Source organism: Lissotriton vulgaris, chromosome 2_2 (assembly GCF_964263255.1).
Source record: "Lissotriton vulgaris chromosome 2_2, aLisVul1.2, whole genome shotgun sequence".
In the NCBI taxonomy this organism is placed as follows: domain Eukaryota; kingdom Metazoa; phylum Chordata; class Amphibia; order Caudata; family Salamandridae; genus Lissotriton; species Lissotriton vulgaris.
The window spans coordinates 85,908,015-85,927,844 of record NC_141688.1 but is presented as its reverse complement, the minus strand read 5'-3'; the positions used below and the strand labels follow the sequence as shown (position 1 = coordinate 85,927,844).

The following is a 19,830-nucleotide window of genomic DNA, read 5'->3' as shown; positions in this document are numbered from 1 at the left end:
ACCCTCCACTTACCTGTGACTGGTCTTCCAACCAGTCTAGGCCCTTTCGGACCCGGCCTTCTGCCTCCTCCCTCCTTTTTCTCACATTCGCTCTCCTCTCACTCTCTCTCTCATGCCTGTTCTCACCTTCCCACGCCCTCTCTCTTCAGGTTCACTTTCTCTCTTTTGCCTCTCTTTTTTTCCATCTTCGTGCCTTCGGCCTTCTTCCTCATGCTTTTCTCACTCGCTGCTCTCTTTTTCTTGATTTTTCATACTTTAATACCTGCCTCTCCTTTTTCTTAAATGTTTGTGCTTTCCGCTCTTTTTTTTGTTTTAGTGCCCCTCTTTTCTCATCTCCCAAGTGCCTTTCAGCCTTCTGCTCTTTTCTTCCCCTCCCCCTCCCTCCACTCTTGTGCCTCTTTTTGGGCCTTTTCCCTCTTCTGCACCTTTGTCTCATTTTCTACTTTCAGCTGCCCCTTTACTTTTGTTCCACTTCTTTCTTCTTCTCTCACCCCACTTGCTCCTTTAGGCCCCTTATCCCTCCCGCGCTTTCATACCTCCGACCTCCCAGCGCCTTATCTGCTTCCATTATCTTCTTGCTTATTCACACTACTTCCTGCCCTTACGAGCCCTACCCATGGCCCTCTCACACTCTCCCCCTCCCAGTTCTGCTTAATAGCATCAACTACGCAACTGCACAGCGGCGGTACCGCTAGTGCACTGAAGGTGTGCTAAAGGCAAGCCAGTCTGCGCCTATCCTCACCTGAACTGCAGCCAGCACCACAACCCCTGCTCCGATTCAGCCCTCTCCACTATACTGCAGCTACCCACTATTCACTTGGCCTGGGCGCCAAATCACATGCCGCTGCGGCACTCACAGCATGGTAGGACCTTTCTCCTGCTTCCACTGCTGCCTCAGTTGCAACAACACACCTGCACACGACCCACACCACCACCTCAGACTATCACATCCAAACATGCTGCACCAAGATCCCAGCAGACACTCATGTGTATGCTCCTCAATAACTGCTCACTCAGCAAACACTCCATCGAAATCTGGGATCTCCTGAGCAACAGTGCACCAGACCTCCTCTTCCTCACTGGAATCTAGTAATACCCAACATCGACTCACGCTACAAAATCACACGCCAAGACCATCTACAGTCACAAACCAGTAAGGGGACTCGCAATTATCCTAAAAAACACCATCATATGCCCCACAATCACAGACTCAGACACCCCCTTCATGGAACACATGAATTTCAGTCTACAAACAAACAACAACTTCACCCTGAAAGGAACCCTAGCACACAGATCATTTAGACCACAAACCAATTTCAGAAATTTCATCACAGACTTCATCACTCCCCTCACCATCGATTCCAAGGACTTTATACTACATGCCAACTTCAATTTCCACCTGGAGGACATCACCGATCCTTGCTCCAAAAACCTCCTAGAGAGTCTGACCACCATCACTCTCCCATCTGATCTCAGACCCAACACACATCACAGGCCACACTCTGGATCCTATTTTGGCCACTAGGAACAAAACGAAATACATCTGCGCCTCACAGCTCACATTGACAGAACACTCCATCATACACTTCCAAATCTTCACACTGCAAGTCCAGGCACTCACTAGCATCAACCTGCCCAGCTGTAATTGAAACAAAATAACAGAAGCTAACTGGCACAACACCCTTGAAACTGACCATTCAGACACCACCAACAACTTAGACAAGGATATCACCAATGGATCTAGATATGTGCAGACTTACTTGCACCAATCAAACTTCAAAGACTATACATAACCAACAACATATCAACTTCTTTCACAGCCAAATCGAAAAGATCTTCAGCAACTCTGCGCATCAATCCAACCCTAGAGATCTCATCGCCAACCTGCCCACCGCCAACCAAAACACTCAACTAACCAACTGGAAAACACTCACCATGGAAGACACCAGATCTATCATGAAAACAGGTTACTCAGTGGTGCCAACGGACTCTAGCCCCATCACATCCACAACATGGAAGGACCACAGATTAGCAAGTTCCTCACCCACATCATCAACTCCTCCATCAAATCAACCACCTTCCCCAAAGACTGAAAACATACAGCAGTCAATGCCCTCCTCAGTAAACCATCAGCCCACTCCAGCGAGATGAGCAATTTGCGACTCATCTCCACGCTCCTGTACCCAGTCAAAGTGATGACGAAGGCAATCAACAAACAATTCACTAACCACATTGGGCCCCAAACCCTACTCAACCACACCCAATCAGGGTTTCAGAGCACCCACAGCACAGAAACAGCACTCATCACAGCCATGGATGAAATCCATATAATAATGGACCGAGGAGAAACTGCTGCCCCAATCCTACTCAACCTCTCTGCTGCATTCGATACAGTATTGAACTACACCCTCTTCAGAAGACTGCACAACAAAGTCATCCAAGACTGGCCCTCAACTGGATATGCTCCTTCCTCACAGGAAGAACAGAGAGCCGGATTCACAAAGGTAAACGTACATTTTTGTATTTTTTGACTTTTTATTGCAGCAAATAAAATAAAGATCGCAGTGTAATGACAATTCGGGTCGGAATAAAACATTGGGTCCATAATCTGATCTTGAACAAGTAATCAGTACAGATAGTCTACTTATTGGGACAGCCGCGACTCTCGTAGACTGCCCTCTGCACCAGGCTTGAAGAAAAATCATGACATCATAACCATTCTGTTGAAACTCCCTTGGCTCTCCTAGCCACCCCCCACCATCTTCAAAACCAGCAGCATTATTTACAAAGCCATCACGACCAGTACACTCATTTATCTTGCAGAAAATCTCTCCATCTCTGGTGGTTTTTGGCACACCCACAGACAGGACACCATCAGATTCCAGACTATGAAGTGCAAAAAAGGAAAAAATATCCATCTATGCACCCTGGATTTAAAACAACATTTGTATCAAAGAAGGGGAATAAAAGGTGGACGATTTTGAGGGGTCCAATGCACTCGTCCTAAGAAGCAGTAAACAAAATAATTTGTGCAGAGTTCCCAGAGGGGGCCAAAGAAGTAGCTCAAAATGACATTTCTTTCACTAGTTAAGAACGGGAAAGTGCATGGTGTGAACCCTTGTCGGAAAGTTTAGGATACCTCACACAAGTAACCAGTTGGACAACAACTGTCATCCCATCCGGTGACCGTCCAGCGTCATCATTGGCATCCCGCTCCTACGGCAGGCTGGCGGTGCAATGCCCGTCGGGCAGCCCAGGAGGGCTACACTTTGATGGAGATCTTTTTTTCCTGCCAACGGGTGTGTGAGTGTAAGGGGCCTAAATAAAGTGCAATTGTGAGCGTGAGTGTGTTTACTAAAAAAAGTCAGTGGAGTCCATTAAGCAATTTTAATAGTGTGGCTCACTGCTTTGTTAAAAGGGAATAAGGGGTATTAAGGAGTGATGGGTTATCTGATCAATCCTTATTCAACCCTTAGTGTGAAGGTGGTCAACATGTTTCTTGCCTGGAAGGCAATTCATCAGGACCTATAAAGCTCATATAATTGCTAACAATCCCTCTGGACTCAGAGGAATCGAAGATACGACCTGAATGGTGTAGCAGAATTAATGTATTCCTTGTGGACCTTCCGGGAACTAGGAAGGAAACAAAACAAGTGGTTACTAACATTGCTCACTCTAAGGCCTGGGGACAACATGAGGTCCTAGGAGTGAGGTGCCACTGAGTGGTCAAGGGGTGTAAAAGATAGACACACCCCGTTCGTGTATGATGTGTCCGTAAGTGAGAGAAAGTTATGTTTAAAAGACAGAACCAGGGTTACTGCGTCCTGTGAGTGGCATGCTTGCTCAATAGGTGGCATGCTTCATGGTGTTTACATATACCATTTCCGATCTGCGGGCCAAGTGTGGTGTGCCACTAACACTGTTAAAAATCAGTGTTTAGGGCCCCCCAAGTATTCGAGTAAAGTAAAGGGAAATTTGTCAAAGATGACACATTAAGTAATTGACTAGTGCATAGAAAAAACCGTGACCGTTTGACACTCTGTGAAGTAAGTGGATACTGACTAATGCCGAGGTGTATTACATAATTGGCGCCAGATGGTCATGCTCGCCGAGTGAAAGCTGGCAACAAACAGTACACTTACCCACTGATCCCGTTTTCAGAGCCCCTCGGCTGACCTGGTGGGGCCAGCAACCAGCGAGGAGAGCCTGTAAGTAAATCAGAGGGAATGCGGGACAAAAGTAAATGTGAAAAAGGCACCGCTAACTGAGGGCTGGATTGCCGTGTCAGAGACCGGGCGCCGAGAGCACAGCTTAGCGCTTGCCGGGGTCAAGCACCAGGGCGGGGAGGGAAGGGAGGGAAAGAAAAGGAGCGTCGGGGGTTATTTACTCCATCTTACCTCGATAGTTGCTAGAAGTGAGCCTCTAGGCACCTACCCCTCCCACGTCTCTGTCGATTGCAGGACAGCCGGTAACAGTATGGGTGTCCCGGTGAGGCAGATAAGCGTGAGCTGCGCGCGCGCCCAGAGGGGCGTGTCTTTCAAGTTACTAGGCAACTTCAAACATGGGTCAAATGAGTAGAAGCGAAGAAGCCAGCGCTGCGCTCGTGTGTTAAACGTGGGCGCCATCTTGGATAGGGACCTCCTGAAGTTGGGAGAGCAATAGTGAATGCTGGGTGATTAGGTTCCCAGTAACGATGGTAAAAAGCGAAGAGGCTTATGTTAGGTCGGTTTAGTAGGCATGGGTGCCATCTTGGAGAGGGGATCATGACCAATAAGGGCATAATAAACATAACTGGAGGCAGGACAAATTAGTCCAAGTCAAATGCTATCTGGCTAACGTCGTCCATGGCACCGCATCGTTAAGACCCAGTTCATCTGTATGTAGACGGTGTATCCATCTTTGTTCAAGTCTGAAGAGAGTTGGTTGGTTGACTGATGGTAGGCTTTCAATGACAGTCCACCGGATACTCTCTGTGGAGTGATTTTGCTCTTTACAGTGTTCATAGAGTTTGGTGTGAGTTTTCAGGCAACGTATATTACTGTTGTGCTCCATTATGCGCTGTTTAACAGGGCGCATTGTCATCCCAATGTAAAGCTTCTCACATGGGCATATAAGAGCATAGATACATTTGGATCTGTTGCAATTGGTGTGCCTGTTAAATGTCCAAGTGAAATCTCTTTGCAGTACGATAGTTTTTCCTTGAATGGTCTGGGGGCACACCACGCAGGAGCCACACCGGTAGTGCCCGGTGACTGGTGGAAGGTCCCAAAGGGTATTTTCTGGTTGGGTACTAGTTTTCTTGGGGCGAGTGTGGATCAGAGTATCCTTCAAGTTAGCTGTCCTTTTGAATGCAAAGCGTGGGCGAGGGAGCTCCTGCGTGGTGTGCCCCCAGACCATTCAAGGAAAAACTATCGTACTGCAAAGAGATTTCACTTGGACATTTAACAGGCACACCAATTGCAACAGCTCCAAATGTATCTATGCTCTTATATGCCCATGTGAGAAGCTTTACATTGGGATGACAATGCGCCCTGTTAAACAGCGCATAATGGAGCACAACAGTAATATACGTTGCCTGAAAACTCACACCAAACTCTATGAACACTGTAAAGAGCAAAATCACTCCACAGAGAGTATCCGGTGGACTGTCATTGAAAGCCTACCATCAGTCAACCAACCAACTCTCTTCAGACTTGAACAAAGATGGATACACCGTCTACATACAGATGAACTGGGTCTTAACGATGCGGTGCCATGGACGACGTTAGCCAGATAGCATTTGACTTGGACTAATTTGTCCTGCCTCCAGTTATGTTCATTATGCCCTTATTGGTCATGATCCCCTCTCCAAGATGGCGCCCATGCCTACTAAACTGACCTAACATAAGCCTCTTCGCTTTTTACCATCGTTACTGGGAACCTAATCACCCAGCATTCACTATTGCTCTCCCAACTTCAGGAGGTCCCTATCCAAGATGGCGCCCACGTTTAACACACGAGCGCAGCGCTGGCTTCTTCGCTTTCTACTCATTTGACCCATGTTTGAAGTTGCCTAGTAACTTGAAAGACACGCCCCTCTGGGCGCGCGCGCAGCTCACGCTTATCTGCCTCACCGGGACACCCATACTGTTACCGGCTGTCCTGCAATCGGCAGAGACGTGGGAGGGGTAGGTGCCTAGAGGCTCACTTCTAGCAACTATCGAGGTAAGATGGAGTAAATAACCCCCGACGCTCCTTTTCTTTCCCTCCCTTCCCTCCCCGCCCTGGTCCTTGACCCCGGCGAGCGCTAAGCTGTGCTCTCGGCGCCCGGTCTCTGACACGGCAATCCAGCCCTCAGTTAGCGGTGCCTTTTTGACATTTACTTTTGTCCTGCGTTCCCTCTGATTTACTTACAGGCTCTCCTCGCTGGTTGCTGGCCCCACCAGGTCAGCCGAGGGGATCTGAAAACGGGATCAGTGGGTAAGTGTACTGTTTGTTGCCAGCTTTCACTCGGCGAGCATGACCATCTGGCGCCAATTATGTAATACACCTCGGCATTAGTCAGTATCCACTTACTTCACAGAGTGTCAAACGGTCACGGTTTTTTCTGTGCTCTAGTCAATTACTTAATGTGTCATCTTTGACAAATTTCCCTTTACTTTACTCGAATACTGGGGGGGCCCTAAACACTGATTTTTAACAGTGTTAGTGGCATACCACACTTGGCCCGCAGATCGGACATGGTATATGTAAACACCATGAAGCATGCCACCTATTGAGCAAGCATGCCACTCACAGGACGCAGTAACCCTGGTTCTGTCTTTTAAACATAACTTTCTCTCACTTACGGACACATCATACACGAACGGGGTGTGTCTATCTTTTACACCCCTTGACCACTCAGTGGCACCTCACTCCTAGGACCTCATGTTGTCCCCAGGCCTTAGAGTGAGCAATGTTAGTAACCACTTGTTTTGTTTCCTTCCTAGTTCCCGGAAGGTCCACAAGGAATACATTAATTCTGCGACACCATTCAGGTCGTATCTTCGATTCCTCTGAGTCCAGAGGGATCGTTAGCAATTATATGAGCTTTATAGGTCCTGATGAATTGCCTTCCAGGCAAGAAACATGTTGACCACCTTCACACTAAGGGTTGAATAAGGATTGATCAGATAACCCATCACTCCTTAATACCCCTTATTCCCTTTTAACAAAGCAGTGAGCCACACTATTAAAATTGCTTAACTACTTGGCTGCTAAGGCTTTGAGCGCTTTATAATGGGATTTCCATTGAAATGAATGGGAGGGGCATGACGAGTTACCCTTGTCATTAGCAGCCAAGAGGTTAATGGACTCCACTGACTTTTTTTAGTAATCACACTCACGCTCACAATTGCACTTTATTTAGGCCCCTTACACTCACACACCCGTTGGCAGGAAAAAAAGATCTCCATCAAAGTGTAGCCCTCCTGGGCTGCCCGACGGGCATTGCACCGCCAGCCTGCCGTAGGAGCGGGATGCCAATGATGACGCTGGACGGTCACCGGATGGGATGACAGTTGTTATCCAACCGGTTACTTGTGTGAGGTATCCTAAACTTTCCGACAAGGGTTCACACCATGCACTTTCCCGTTCTTAACTAGTGAGAGAAATGTCATTTTGAGCTACTTCTTTGGCCCCCTCTGGGAACTCTGCACAAATTATTTTGTTTACTACTTTAAAACAACATTCCCAGATGTATCCGGACCGCCCAAAGCTGCTTCATTTCAGAAATGAGCTGAAGACGCAACTCTTTGAAGAACACAGTGCATTACCAGTCCACAAACCAGCTACGTCTTCTATCAGACATTTACTTTATGCTTTTTTTTTGGACCCTGTACAGTGTTTTGCTTTGGTCAGGTGTGTGCTAGAGAAATACCACATACATGCATAATACACAATACATTAAACCAACTCCCTCTTCCCTGGCTAAAAATGATCAGTACTGAAACGCTTGCCGTGGTGAGGACAGAATAGGATTATTTGCTTGCCTGAATGCAGAGAGCAGTAGCTCGGGGCTGACTGCAAGTGCAGTTTGTTTTTCTGAGAAGCCAGGGTATTCTTAGACTCTGACCTTACAGAAAGACAACCAGTGACCTTAAAGTCGAACTGTCCTCTCTCCAAAAGGGTCAAGAATGCTGATTTTCTACTGATGGCCAAAAGCACTGTGTTAAAATATTATTGTCAAGCGTGATGTAACGTTAGATAAATTACATGAGAATTGTTCATGAGCATTTTCTACATAATACATGTTTTTTATTGTGTATGCGACAATGTGACCGATGTTGTTCATAGGATATTTTCTCCGTGATTACAGGGCAAAGTTATTAGCAGCAAGAATATGGGGCAGTAACCTAAGTCAGTATCTCTAATAGTATGAATTGTGTAGTTATCTGCAATTAACTGTAAGGTGTTTCATCAGTTTCAGTGCTTCTCACGGTTCAATAGTACCTATTACAACAAATGCTGCAAATATACCTTTGTCTAGGTATAGAATAACTTGGTGAGATCTGCAAGTTACCAAACTCGCTTTTTCGTACTGCAACTTCAACCTTGACTACTCTTGCTTCTAATCCCAAGTGCACTCAAAATATGTTCAAAACAGATTATAATGATGTTTTCACATCTTTCCAAAAAGACATTCATTGATGATACCCAGTGAATTAAGAATTAAGTTGAAAATATCCAGGAAAACATAGAAAATACGTGTCCATGTGCTTTCCCAAACAAATGCATCATAAACATAGAAATAATATTTAAAAACATACAAGGATGTCACATTAAACTGGAAAAGATACAAATATCAACAGATAAAATGAGATTCTGTTATAATAAATTTAAGGATGTGCCTTTATTTAACTGCAATGATGACTCAGTTTATAGTGGACTCTAAGAATAGTACAACACAAAACAGGTGTTCAGCATAGTGGCTATATTTGGAGCAGTGTACCTCAATGGGCACCTTCCGTAAAGACATGTCTATTTAACGCAAGGGATGGGGAGCTAAGCAAAATAATTGAATAGCACACTTGAGAGTAAATGGACTCCCTCAGTCGAATAATCTACTCTTACAGCCATTGAACTCAATCTTGAACAATCCACATATATGTAATAAATGACCATCAGTGTTCTGTAAGGGATGGTCAGATAAGTCATACTGTGCCTAGAAGTAAGTTAAGAGTAAATCGGGATGGCTCAATTGAGAGATGCACAATTGTTGTATAATCCCAAACACACAGAGGGGCATATTACCAAGGAGGCAATATGAAATTATCGCAGCATTTGCGGCCGTTTTCGGCCGAAAAAGCGGCGATAATTTCATCGCCTTATCAGCAAAGACACGCTATCGCGTGTTTTGCTGATTTGGCGAGCCTTTCAACAACGCCCAGCTTTGCATCTCTAATGAGATGCAAAGTGGGCGGTCCAGAGCAAAATAATAGGAGAAATGTCGCTAAGCGACATTTCTCCTATTATCAAGCTGCACGCTAACAAGCAGAGCGTTAGGAAAAGTATCGCTAACCACAGTTAATGCTACTTTCCTAACACCTGCTTGTGACCTGATTTAGCCATGTAATCCAATGGGGGGGGGATTACATGGCTAAGATTACCCTGCCCTATCAACAAGATTATCGCCATTTTCAATGGAATATCGCTGGAAAACCAGCGATATTCCATTGAAAACGGCGATAATCCCTGCTATCGCTGGGATTTTTATCTCCATGGCGTTAAGCGTTGTTAATACAATGCTAACATAGAGATTATCGCCGGCGATAGATTTTCTCATGCTAACAGCGGTCAGCGATAATTATCGCTGCCGCTTGTTAATATGAGAAATGTGAATGACTAAGGGGCATATTCGCAAGAAGCTCGTTAAAATTATCGCTGTTTTAGCGGCAGGAAACTGCTGCTAAAACGGCGATAATGGTCTTGCTAATATGCGTTATAGAATTCCAATAGAAGCCCTGGTTCGATGTGCAGGACATCTAACCTGGGCTTATATTGGAATTCTGTAACGCATATTAGCAAGCCCATTATCGCCGTTTTAGCGGCAGTTTCCTGCCACTAAAACAGCGATAATTTTAACGAGCTTCTTGCTAATATGCCCCTAAATTATTACTCTCGGGCCTACCAGAAGGAGACGTTAGAACTAAATATGGAAACCCAAAGCTGTAAGGGTGGATTATAGTAGGCAAAATCACTGCCATCGAAAACGTAAATAATGGACAGCGGTCTATAATCTACTGTAGATAAAAGAAACCTCAGCCCTGAAAAGCACTACATAATAGGAATGAGGAATTAGAAGACAGCACCACAGACTTGGAACGGGAATTACTCTGTCCAAGAACATTAAAAAGCAGCGAGATATACGGGTGTGGTTAGTGCCCGAGCATGATGATCACATGAGCCTGCTGCTCTGCACCTGGTCTGCCTGCAGTGACAGCCTAGCATGGTGAACTCATATGGAGACAGCTGATTTTGCAGGGAGAGAGGCTGTCGAAATGCCTGCTTCTCCTTGTCGGAATGCTAACTTCACCATTGCTGCCTGCCAGGCTCCAACGGTGGAGGTTCATTGGAAGGCTGCTTGGAGATGCCGCCTTCTGACCGGCTGACTCAAGATAGCGGCCGCATCGGAGTACCCGTTGGGCCGAAACAGCGCAGCACAGACGACAAACAGGCTCATTTGTGTGAAAAACGCCGCTTTATTGAAGACAGGCGCACATTACAAAATTAACCTTGTCCTTCGCCTTACAAAACTAAACCTCACTATACAATTATTCACCTACTTTTACTTACTTCTCCCACCCCTAACATTTCCACCTCTTTTACATCCTTTCCAATTGTTTCACTTCTACTCTGTATTTAACTGTTCACCTTTAAACTTCTGTAATATTTAACTTATTTCTATTAACATCTAAGTATCTAAGTATCTTACATCTTAATGTATCCTTTGTTGCTTCCTCTCTGTGTAACTATCCTGCAATCACCCTTTTCCTGTTTCACCTCTGTTCACAACCCTAATCTTTTTTTTTTTTTTTTGGAAAACCTTTATTTACCAAAACAAAGTACACCGCTATTCAGCCGTACATCCCGGAGGCCAGGCAGCATTGTGACTCAATTCGTAAACATGTACAAAACAAAAATACAGGAGTAGTCAGGTTTAATTTTATGATATAAAAATTCTAAAATAACGAGAGAAACCAACAGAGCCAGGAAAAAGAAGAGAGGAGAGAGAAAGGAAGAAAGAAACAGAGAGAGAGAATGAAAAGTAACAAGGCTGAGGAGCACAAAAATTTTAGGCACATATCACGGGGAGAGGCGGGGTCGATACACCATACAAGCATCAGGATACAAGACAAGCACGTGGACGGGGAGCAGAGAATCAGGATGAACCATGTGGAACCTAGGGAAGGGGGAACTATGGGGATAGGCGGACCTCCGGCTGAACCATCTCCGGGGGTGCACAAATGTCTCCTCTATACGAGTTCCAAGCACTCCAGACCAACCCCCACATCTTGGGCTTACCCCGGGCCATGTAAACAGTCTTCTCTCGGAGCATGCACCAATCCATATTGGTTTTCCACAGGCTAACAGTGGGGGGGGGTCGAAGCACCCCATTTCTGGGCGATGTCTCTCTTAGCTATCATATTGCCCAAGGCGACCCAACGGGTCTGAGCCACATTGTAATCAGTCGGACCCCACACGTTCAGCAGACAGCGCCGAGCCTCCGCATGCAGGGTCACACCAGTCACAACTCTCATTATCGCATGCACACGCTCCCAATAGGAGGCAATGACCTGACACTCCCAGAGTATGTGTATAAAGGTGGCCATTGCGCCACATCCTGGGAGAGTTCCATGTGAATTAATCTGGGGCCTGTGATATAAACCCTGTGGAGCACCTTCAACTGGACCAGTCGCAGCCTGGCTGAGATGGCCACCTCCTTAGGAGAGGAGACCGCAGATTGCCATTCCTCATCATCCATCTCAATCCCGTCATTCACCCAGAGGTCTCTCAGTTTCACCAGTAGGTCCATCCGTACATTAATTAGTTTTTTATAGGTTAAGGAAATGGCACTATCCGGCATATGGCCGTCCAGCACCCTGTCTTCTAACAGAGGCGATTCAGGAACTTTCTCTCCCACAGGCATAGAAGACGTGAGTGCGTGTCGTAGCTGTGCATACTGAAAGTATTCTGTAGCTTCCAGTTGGAACTCGGCCTGTAGAGCAGCGAACGATTTAATTTCCCCCCTAGACAACATGTCTGCGACCTTGGAAATGCCAATGAGGTCCCACCGGTCAAACCCCTTGGAGTGCCACAGTTTCCCCAGCAGGTCAGAATCATATAGGGGAGTAGCCATGGTGAGCCTACCCTGCCAGCCCAAAGTTTTGGCCACCGCCCTCCACAAGTGCACCGTCGTCTTAGTGGGTCCAGTTAGTTTCCGGTCCAGAGATCTAGAGTACAGCGCCCTGTAGTACATCCCGTCATTCATAAGCCAGCGATCCATGGCGTATCCCGGGTTGACTGCCGGTCCGTAAAAACCGTGATTAACAGCCGTCAGCTGAGACGCCCAATAATAGCGACGTATGTCCGGCAAGGCAATGCCCCCATCGTACCACGGTATAGTCAATTTAGCAATAGAGATCCGCGGTCTGCCATCCCACAGTAAGGTACGCTGCAGGCTCTCAACCTCCCCAAAGTACTTGGACGGCACTGGGTCTTGTGTGTTCTGGAGCGCATAGAGGAACCGCGGCAGGGACATCATTTTAAACAATGCCGCTCGGCCCAACAGGGACAGCGGCAATCTCTTCCAACCCTCCACATCTCGCCGCATACGCGCCAGAGGGGGGAGTAAGTTGTTAGTGTAACGCGTACGGGCATCCATTGAAATATAGATGCCCAAGTACTTGAATCCCTGTTGCGAGATCTGTATAGCGCAGCCTCTAGGGAGACGCGGAGTGTCTCCACACAGCACATAGAGGTAGGACTTGGACCAATTAATGACCAGGCCCGAGTAACCACCAAAAGTACCCAGTACGTCGAATGCCATAATCAAAGACCGGCAGGGAGAGGTAAGATAGAGAAGGATGTCGTCTGCATAAAGCGAGACGCGATCCTCAAAGCCCGGCGACCATTTGATACCCGCAATATCGGGATGCATACGGATCCATGCGGCCAACGTCTCAAGCGCTAAAGCAAAAAGGAGCGGTGACAGCGGACAACCCTGTCTAGTACCACTGCGCAAGGCAAATGAGGCCGACAAACGACCGTTCACCGTCACGTTGGCCATCGGGGAAGAGTAAAGGAGCCGAACCCAACTAATGTAGTCAGGCCCGAACCCAAATTTAGCAAGCACCGCCCAGAGGTAGTTCCACTCAAGCGAGTCGAACGCCATTGTCGCGTCAAGCGAAGCAAGCACTGTCGGTTCTGTGAGCATGTGAGCTTGCGCCATAACCGCATGAAGCCTGCGGAGATTAAGGGCCGTGTTCCGATGTGGGATGAAACCAGACTGGTCCGGGTGAACCAAGTCTGCAATCACACCCACAAGCCGATTGGCTAGTAGCTTCGCCAGGATTTTAGGCTCGGCATTCAACAGGGAAATAGGACGGTATGACCGACATAGGTCTCGAGGCAACACAACCCTAATCTTAACCTGTACACCACCACTCAGAAAAGGCCCTCCCCTTCTCTCAGACTTTTCTGGCCACCCCATTTAGGCACAGTTATCGTATCTTCTGATGTTCAAGATAATGTACAGCGCTTTCATCAATTGTATCAAAAAAAGCTCCATCCTGGAGTGAGACAAATGAACCCTATCTTCCCTAAAGAAAGCGACCACTCATACTTCAAATCCAGATGTTCCACCCGACCAAAACCTTTGTCCTTACAAAACACCTGCATGTGTTTCTTAAATATTCACCTAGCATTGTCAATGGTGGCAGGCTTCACCATCCCCCTCCACTGCCTCCTAGGTATAGATTCCATCCACAGGACAAAGCATCTAGGCCACTGGTGCCTGATTTCTATAAAGTCACTCTTTATCTGTTTTAGCTAAGCTAAACCTTAACATACCACCAAGTCATTTTTTCTATAAAGAAAGTGAAACAGTTTTTACCAGAAAGAAACTACAGAACTGCTGGTCAGAGCCTTGTACTCTTGCATCTGGATTCCCACCTCTTTTACATCCTTCCCTTACAACTGTTTACCTCCTACTCTGTGTTTAACTGTTGACCTTTAAACTTCTGTAATCTTTAACTTATTTCTATTAAGTCCATCTTCATCTGGTTTAGCAAAGCTAAACCTTTACATACCACCAAGTTAATTCCCCCTAAATGTAAGATTAATACATCCGGTGCCTGTGTGTCGCATCAACAATTTGGTTAAACATTCCAACAAGTCTCAGCATCTCATCTCACTTTTGCCATGCCCAGTGACCTTAAACAAACGGTTATCAAGCCCAAGACTCAAACCTTGCCCCTTCTGGATTTCATGCCTTTTGGCTGATTTCACAAATGAGTACGTTCAGTTCCTTAGCACAAGTCAAATTAACGTCAGGATGCACTCCGCAGGGTCCAGCCGTAGCAAAATAGGCTCCACCTCCAGACCTCACCAACACACAGAGATATAAAATACACAGGGTGTTCGAGCGATCAGACGAGGGAAAAAAAGGGGAGGGACGGAAGGGAACAGCAGGGAAGGAAAAGCTGAAAGAGAAAGCACATCTGTTTTAGAATACACATAGGTATATGCTACTCTCATTTCATTCTCACTACAGGTTCCCCTCTAATCACCTGGCTAAGGTTCTCCAATTCACTCCTGCTTCTGCAGAGGTTATGAAGGAACTCAAAGTGTTCCCAGGACCCTGAACAACATAAGAGACACGTTACTCTCCCAGCCTATCAGACAATGGTGAAGTAATCAATAAGGTTTATAGCAAAAGGAAAAAAAAATGCACCCATAGTTAAATGCCTGCACACTGGAAATACTGTCCCTTTTGTTTAGGTCCTTGAAAATAAGTAGGAGAGCAGAGCAACTCAAAAATGAGGAAGGATTCCGCTCCTTCAAAGCAAAGTGCAATAATTAAGTGTAAATCATAAGGTTTCTCCACCCAATGATTCATCCAAGTGTTGACGTCTAAATCACGGTAAGATGTAGCTTCCTACCACTATCTTCCGCAATGACAATATTCTTAAATAATCCCCAAGAAAGCTCAAAACTCCAAATACGGCAAAGCGTAGGAAAAACAACACCCACTACTTTCTGCTTTGGCACTTAAAGTGGGATCCCACCTCTTTCGCAGCCCTTCGATATTTTCGTAACGGTAGTGTGTAGCGCTGCCACCACACTCCGCTCTCACCATGCAAACAGAACTCAATAATGATGAATGATCCCCACAGCCGTAGAAATCAATATCCCACCACAGCGTTACTCACGCAATCTCATCGGGTAACCTCCCTCGCCAACCTCTGCCAGGAAGGCTCAGACTTGTAAGTCCAACGGCAGATCAGTGCTAGCGGGAGAGAACCCGGAAGTCAGATGCAAATAGGAAAACAGCTCAGCAAGAGCCGCGCGCTAACAGAAAACAGTACCGGAATCCACCACGGGGAATTCAGGCACCTCTTCAAATCACGACAGGGATCCACCGGAAAAGAACTCCAGAAAACGATAGATGCGGAGATGGTAACAGAACAAACAAACACTCCAGAATCACGCACAAAGTCTCTCAACCCCGCACTTTTTAAATATCGTGAGAACAGCTAAAAGACTCATGGGAGTTGTAGTTTATCAACAGTCAGGTAGGCGCGCTTAATCAAACCCTGACAATTAACTCATACAGTTAATGACCGCAGTAGCAATAGTGTGTTAGCACAAATTTATACACATATCATAGTAGTGTCTTCATTCTTTATTCTTGTATTGTAGACTCTTCATATGCAGTTTAGTAAGCTAGATCAACAGCCAACACGTGTTTCGTCACCTCAGTTTATATGTACATGCAACTTCAAAGCTTCACTGTCTTCAATAGAGCTTATTGTCATATGGTGATAATTCCAACCCACACGATTCACAGGCATGGGGAACAAAATATAAATTGGTAGATCCAATATCACGACGCTTCATTTTCAGTGTACACGTCAAATCATGTAGCGATCTCCTGTGCTGTCTATGAAACCCCAACGTCGTCTCCTCAAGTAGCTGCACTAGTGTCATATGATCCAAGTAGACAATTTGCCCGCTTCACACCCGACCACAGCACCTGAAAAGAACATATATGAGAACCAAAAATTGACATCTTCATCAACATCCTTCTGTCCCCCACCGAACGTACCAGTGAAAGCAATCCGACGACCAATGCAACAACTGCATTATTCTGTCCCTGCCCCAACCTTGGTGAGCTTCCTCCGTAGCTACCTCCATCCTGAATGAGTGTGTCCCGTAATCTCCTGGGGCTTTCCCCAGGTTAGCCAGTGCCTTTCGGATGACCCAAAGTAACAGATCAAGTGTCACCATTTTCCCATTATCTCAACAAAAAAACGCGACATAACTGGCACCACTGATTGCTTTCAGCTTAGCTCCCCACTTGAACCAGCACAGACCTGCATCTGGGAAAGCACGTAACAACACTGTCTTTTTCTTAAATCTCTGATCTGTCTTAGATTGTTGATGTCGCAATTCTAAGCAACTGCACTATTCTCTCCTACCCTCCACCTTTGTCCATTCTAACACTGGTACTCCTTTTTTCCCCAATAGCTCAGACATCCTGAACACTCCAAAGATCATTCATGACATTAATGTTGAATACAAAACTGTCTCCCCATCCCTCAGCATATCTACAGCAGTACTCCTGATATGCTACCTAACAGTTCTCTTGACACTGGTCTCCTGACCCATACCCTGCTACATGTTTCCCTTTCCCATCCTTTTAGCAAACGTCTTCCCAGTGACCTGGCCAACAGGGCATAACCCCGAAACAGCTTACCCATATAGGCAATCCCCTCCGTTTCACTTTAATCGAAATTCCAGAGAACTCCTTTTCGATCAACTTCATGATAAATTGCACGACATCTTCTTCCCTGGCCAAATCTCTGACCCCGCCTGGCTCCACCACCTAGTAAGTCCTCCCAAGCCTGCATGTACGATTTCCTAGGGGATTCCGCCAGACACCCTACCACCAACTGCTGCATCCTTTCTCACCGTTCGTCTACATTCCCGCTGGCGCAGTTGTCTTGATCTTGTCCACCTCTGTGGGGTAATCACCCTCACATCATAAAAGTCGGACTTAGGGCCTAAGTTAGAACTTAGCGGATGGGTTACTCTGTCTCAACAGTGATGGATAGCCAGTCTGCCGAAATATAAATTCCATAGGATGTAGTGGGATTTATATTTTGGCAGATGGAATATCCATCACTGTTGTGATGGAGTAACCCATTCCGCCGAGTTCTAAATCAGGCCCTTAATGTAGTATGACACTCCCATGATCATCAAGGCTCATAACTAGAATTAAGAAAAGGAATTAGGATTTTTTCATTGTGAACATTTATGTACCTTTAAGCATTGTGGTACAGTTCTGGAAAGACAAAATGTTGTTCAATCTGCATGATAACTAGGAGGTGATTTGGCATGGGTGATTTCAATGTTCCTAAGGATAGGACCCTAGATAGACTGTTGAAGATTATATTCATTAGCAGTCAATCCCATTTGCAAATGAAAATATGCTGTGTGAACAATAATCTATTTCATGTTTGGAGATTACACAACCCGATAGGTTGCGATTATATGTTTTACTCGATTCCACACCACTCTTTCTCTAGAATTGACTATCTTTTGGTAAGTAAACATCCACTTTCCATGTCTACAAAACTGAAAATTGAACCAAAAGTAATACCTGATTATCCCTGCGTATTAGTGGAACTAACGCTAGGTGACCCTGCACCATCATCTAAACAATGGCGATTCAATGATGATCTCTTTGAGGATACAGCTCCCAAACACACAATCGCTTATCAGACAAACAAGGAGGGGGAGTGGCAGCCATTATTCATACTGACTTTAGGTTCTGTTCCCTACCTAGCCTTTCTCTTAAAGACACTGAGAACATTGTAATAAAGCTTGAATCTCCCCATGATTGCTTTGTCTGTGTGCTACTTTATAGGCCTCCCAATAAGATGCCTTCCTTTCCTTTAGCACTTAGTGATCAGATAGCGAAACTTGTAACTGACCTTCTAAAGTTCTGCTTGTGGTAGACTTTAATTATTGGTACAAAGACCCTCATGAAGGTCCACATTCGGCTGAAATGATGGACCTTCTTACGAACCTAAACTTTATTCAACAGGCACTCTCCCCTACCCACCAGAAAGGGCACACTCTGGATCAAGTTTGGACTAACGGCATGACCACTTCCACCCCTATCATTGCGCCTTGCTGGTAGTCCGATCACCATCTACTGAAATTTATACTCAGATTCTCGTCTACTGAGAAACCAAGCATGACCAAAGGTGGCTTTGCTAGGAAGTGGAATACTGCAAATAATGAAGACTTCCTCTGTATGCTTTCAGACACTGCCCCGTCCCCGGGAACAGACATCGAAGCCACAGAAGCAAATGTATCCAAATGGCTACTGAACGCCAGCGATAAGCATGCTCCCCATACCAGGCTAAAATCAGCCCGTCATACCGACGCACCAAGGTGGTTCTCCTCTGAGCTTAAAACCAGAAACTGTCACTGCGTCAACTGGAGAGACAGTGGCGATCAAAATATTGTCCGGACAAAAAACTCATTTATATTGCTGCTAGGAAAGAATATAAGAAATGTATACTGACAGCCAAAGCTAGCCACTTCTCCTCACGCATTATCAATTCCAACAAAAATTCCAAAGAAATATTTCATATAGTTAACAAACTTTCTAACCCAGAGAGAATCTTATTGAAGGCTCCACCTTCCCAGGCATTATGCGACACCCTCAACGACTACTTCATCGATAAAATCACCGCTATAAAGGTCAACATCCCCAAGCATTCTCTCACTCCTATAACAATAAAACGATCAATCACTTTCCTAGCATTAATATTGAAACTTTCCAGAAACTTCTAACAAAGGTTAAATCAGGCGCTCCCTCTGACTGCTGCCCGCCCCACATACTTAAAGACTGCCTCAAAGCCCTCCCCGGTCCTGTACTTACTCTCTTGAATGATTCCTTATCATCTGGCCAAGTTCCCATGGCTTTTAAGAAAGCCATAGTGGTACCCCTACTAAAGAAACTAGGAGCTGATCCCACACTCCTATCCAACTACCGTCCAATCTCCTTGCTCCCGTTCCTTGCTAAGATACTGGAGGCCCACGTAGCAAATAGTCTTTCTAATTTTCTGGAAGAATCCAAATACCTCGATCCTCACCAGGCAGGGTTTCGGCCGGTCCATTCCACTGAAACTGTCATATTGGCAGTCCTGGATACTCTCCGGGACCGTGCAGATAAGGGCTCCCCTCATGCACTGGTATTACTGGATCTATCCGCAGCCTTTGACACGGTCGACCATGCTATCTTGGTTGACCGTGTCAAACTTGCGGGCATTGAAGTCGTTGCTGCATGCTGGCTCACTTTATTTCTGGATGATAGGTCTCAGGCAGTCCAGCAAGGGTCCTTCCTGGCTCCTCCACGTAAAATCACATTTGGAGTTCCACAGGCTCGGCACTTTCCTCTCATTTATTTAATATCTATATCTCTCATCTGATTAAATCTCTTAAAGAAAGAAATGTGACAGTATTTAATTATGCGGACGATTTACAGTTGGTCTTTAAGATAGATGGCTCCCACAG

General features: G+C 45.8%; 1 protein-coding gene across 1 annotated transcript in view; it reads right to left on the bottom strand.

Moving 5' to 3' along the window:
* Positions 1-1,550: 1,550 nt before the first annotated feature.
* Positions 1,551-19,830, bottom strand: part of LOC147729051 (uncharacterized) — a 30,640-nt gene continuing 12,360 nt past the window's right edge. The window contains exon 2 of the mRNA XM_086959784.1: positions 1,551-1,639. Within this exon, the coding sequence (XP_086815910.1) occupies positions 1,551-1,639 (89 nt within the window). The remainder of the gene's footprint in view (positions 1,640-19,830) is intronic.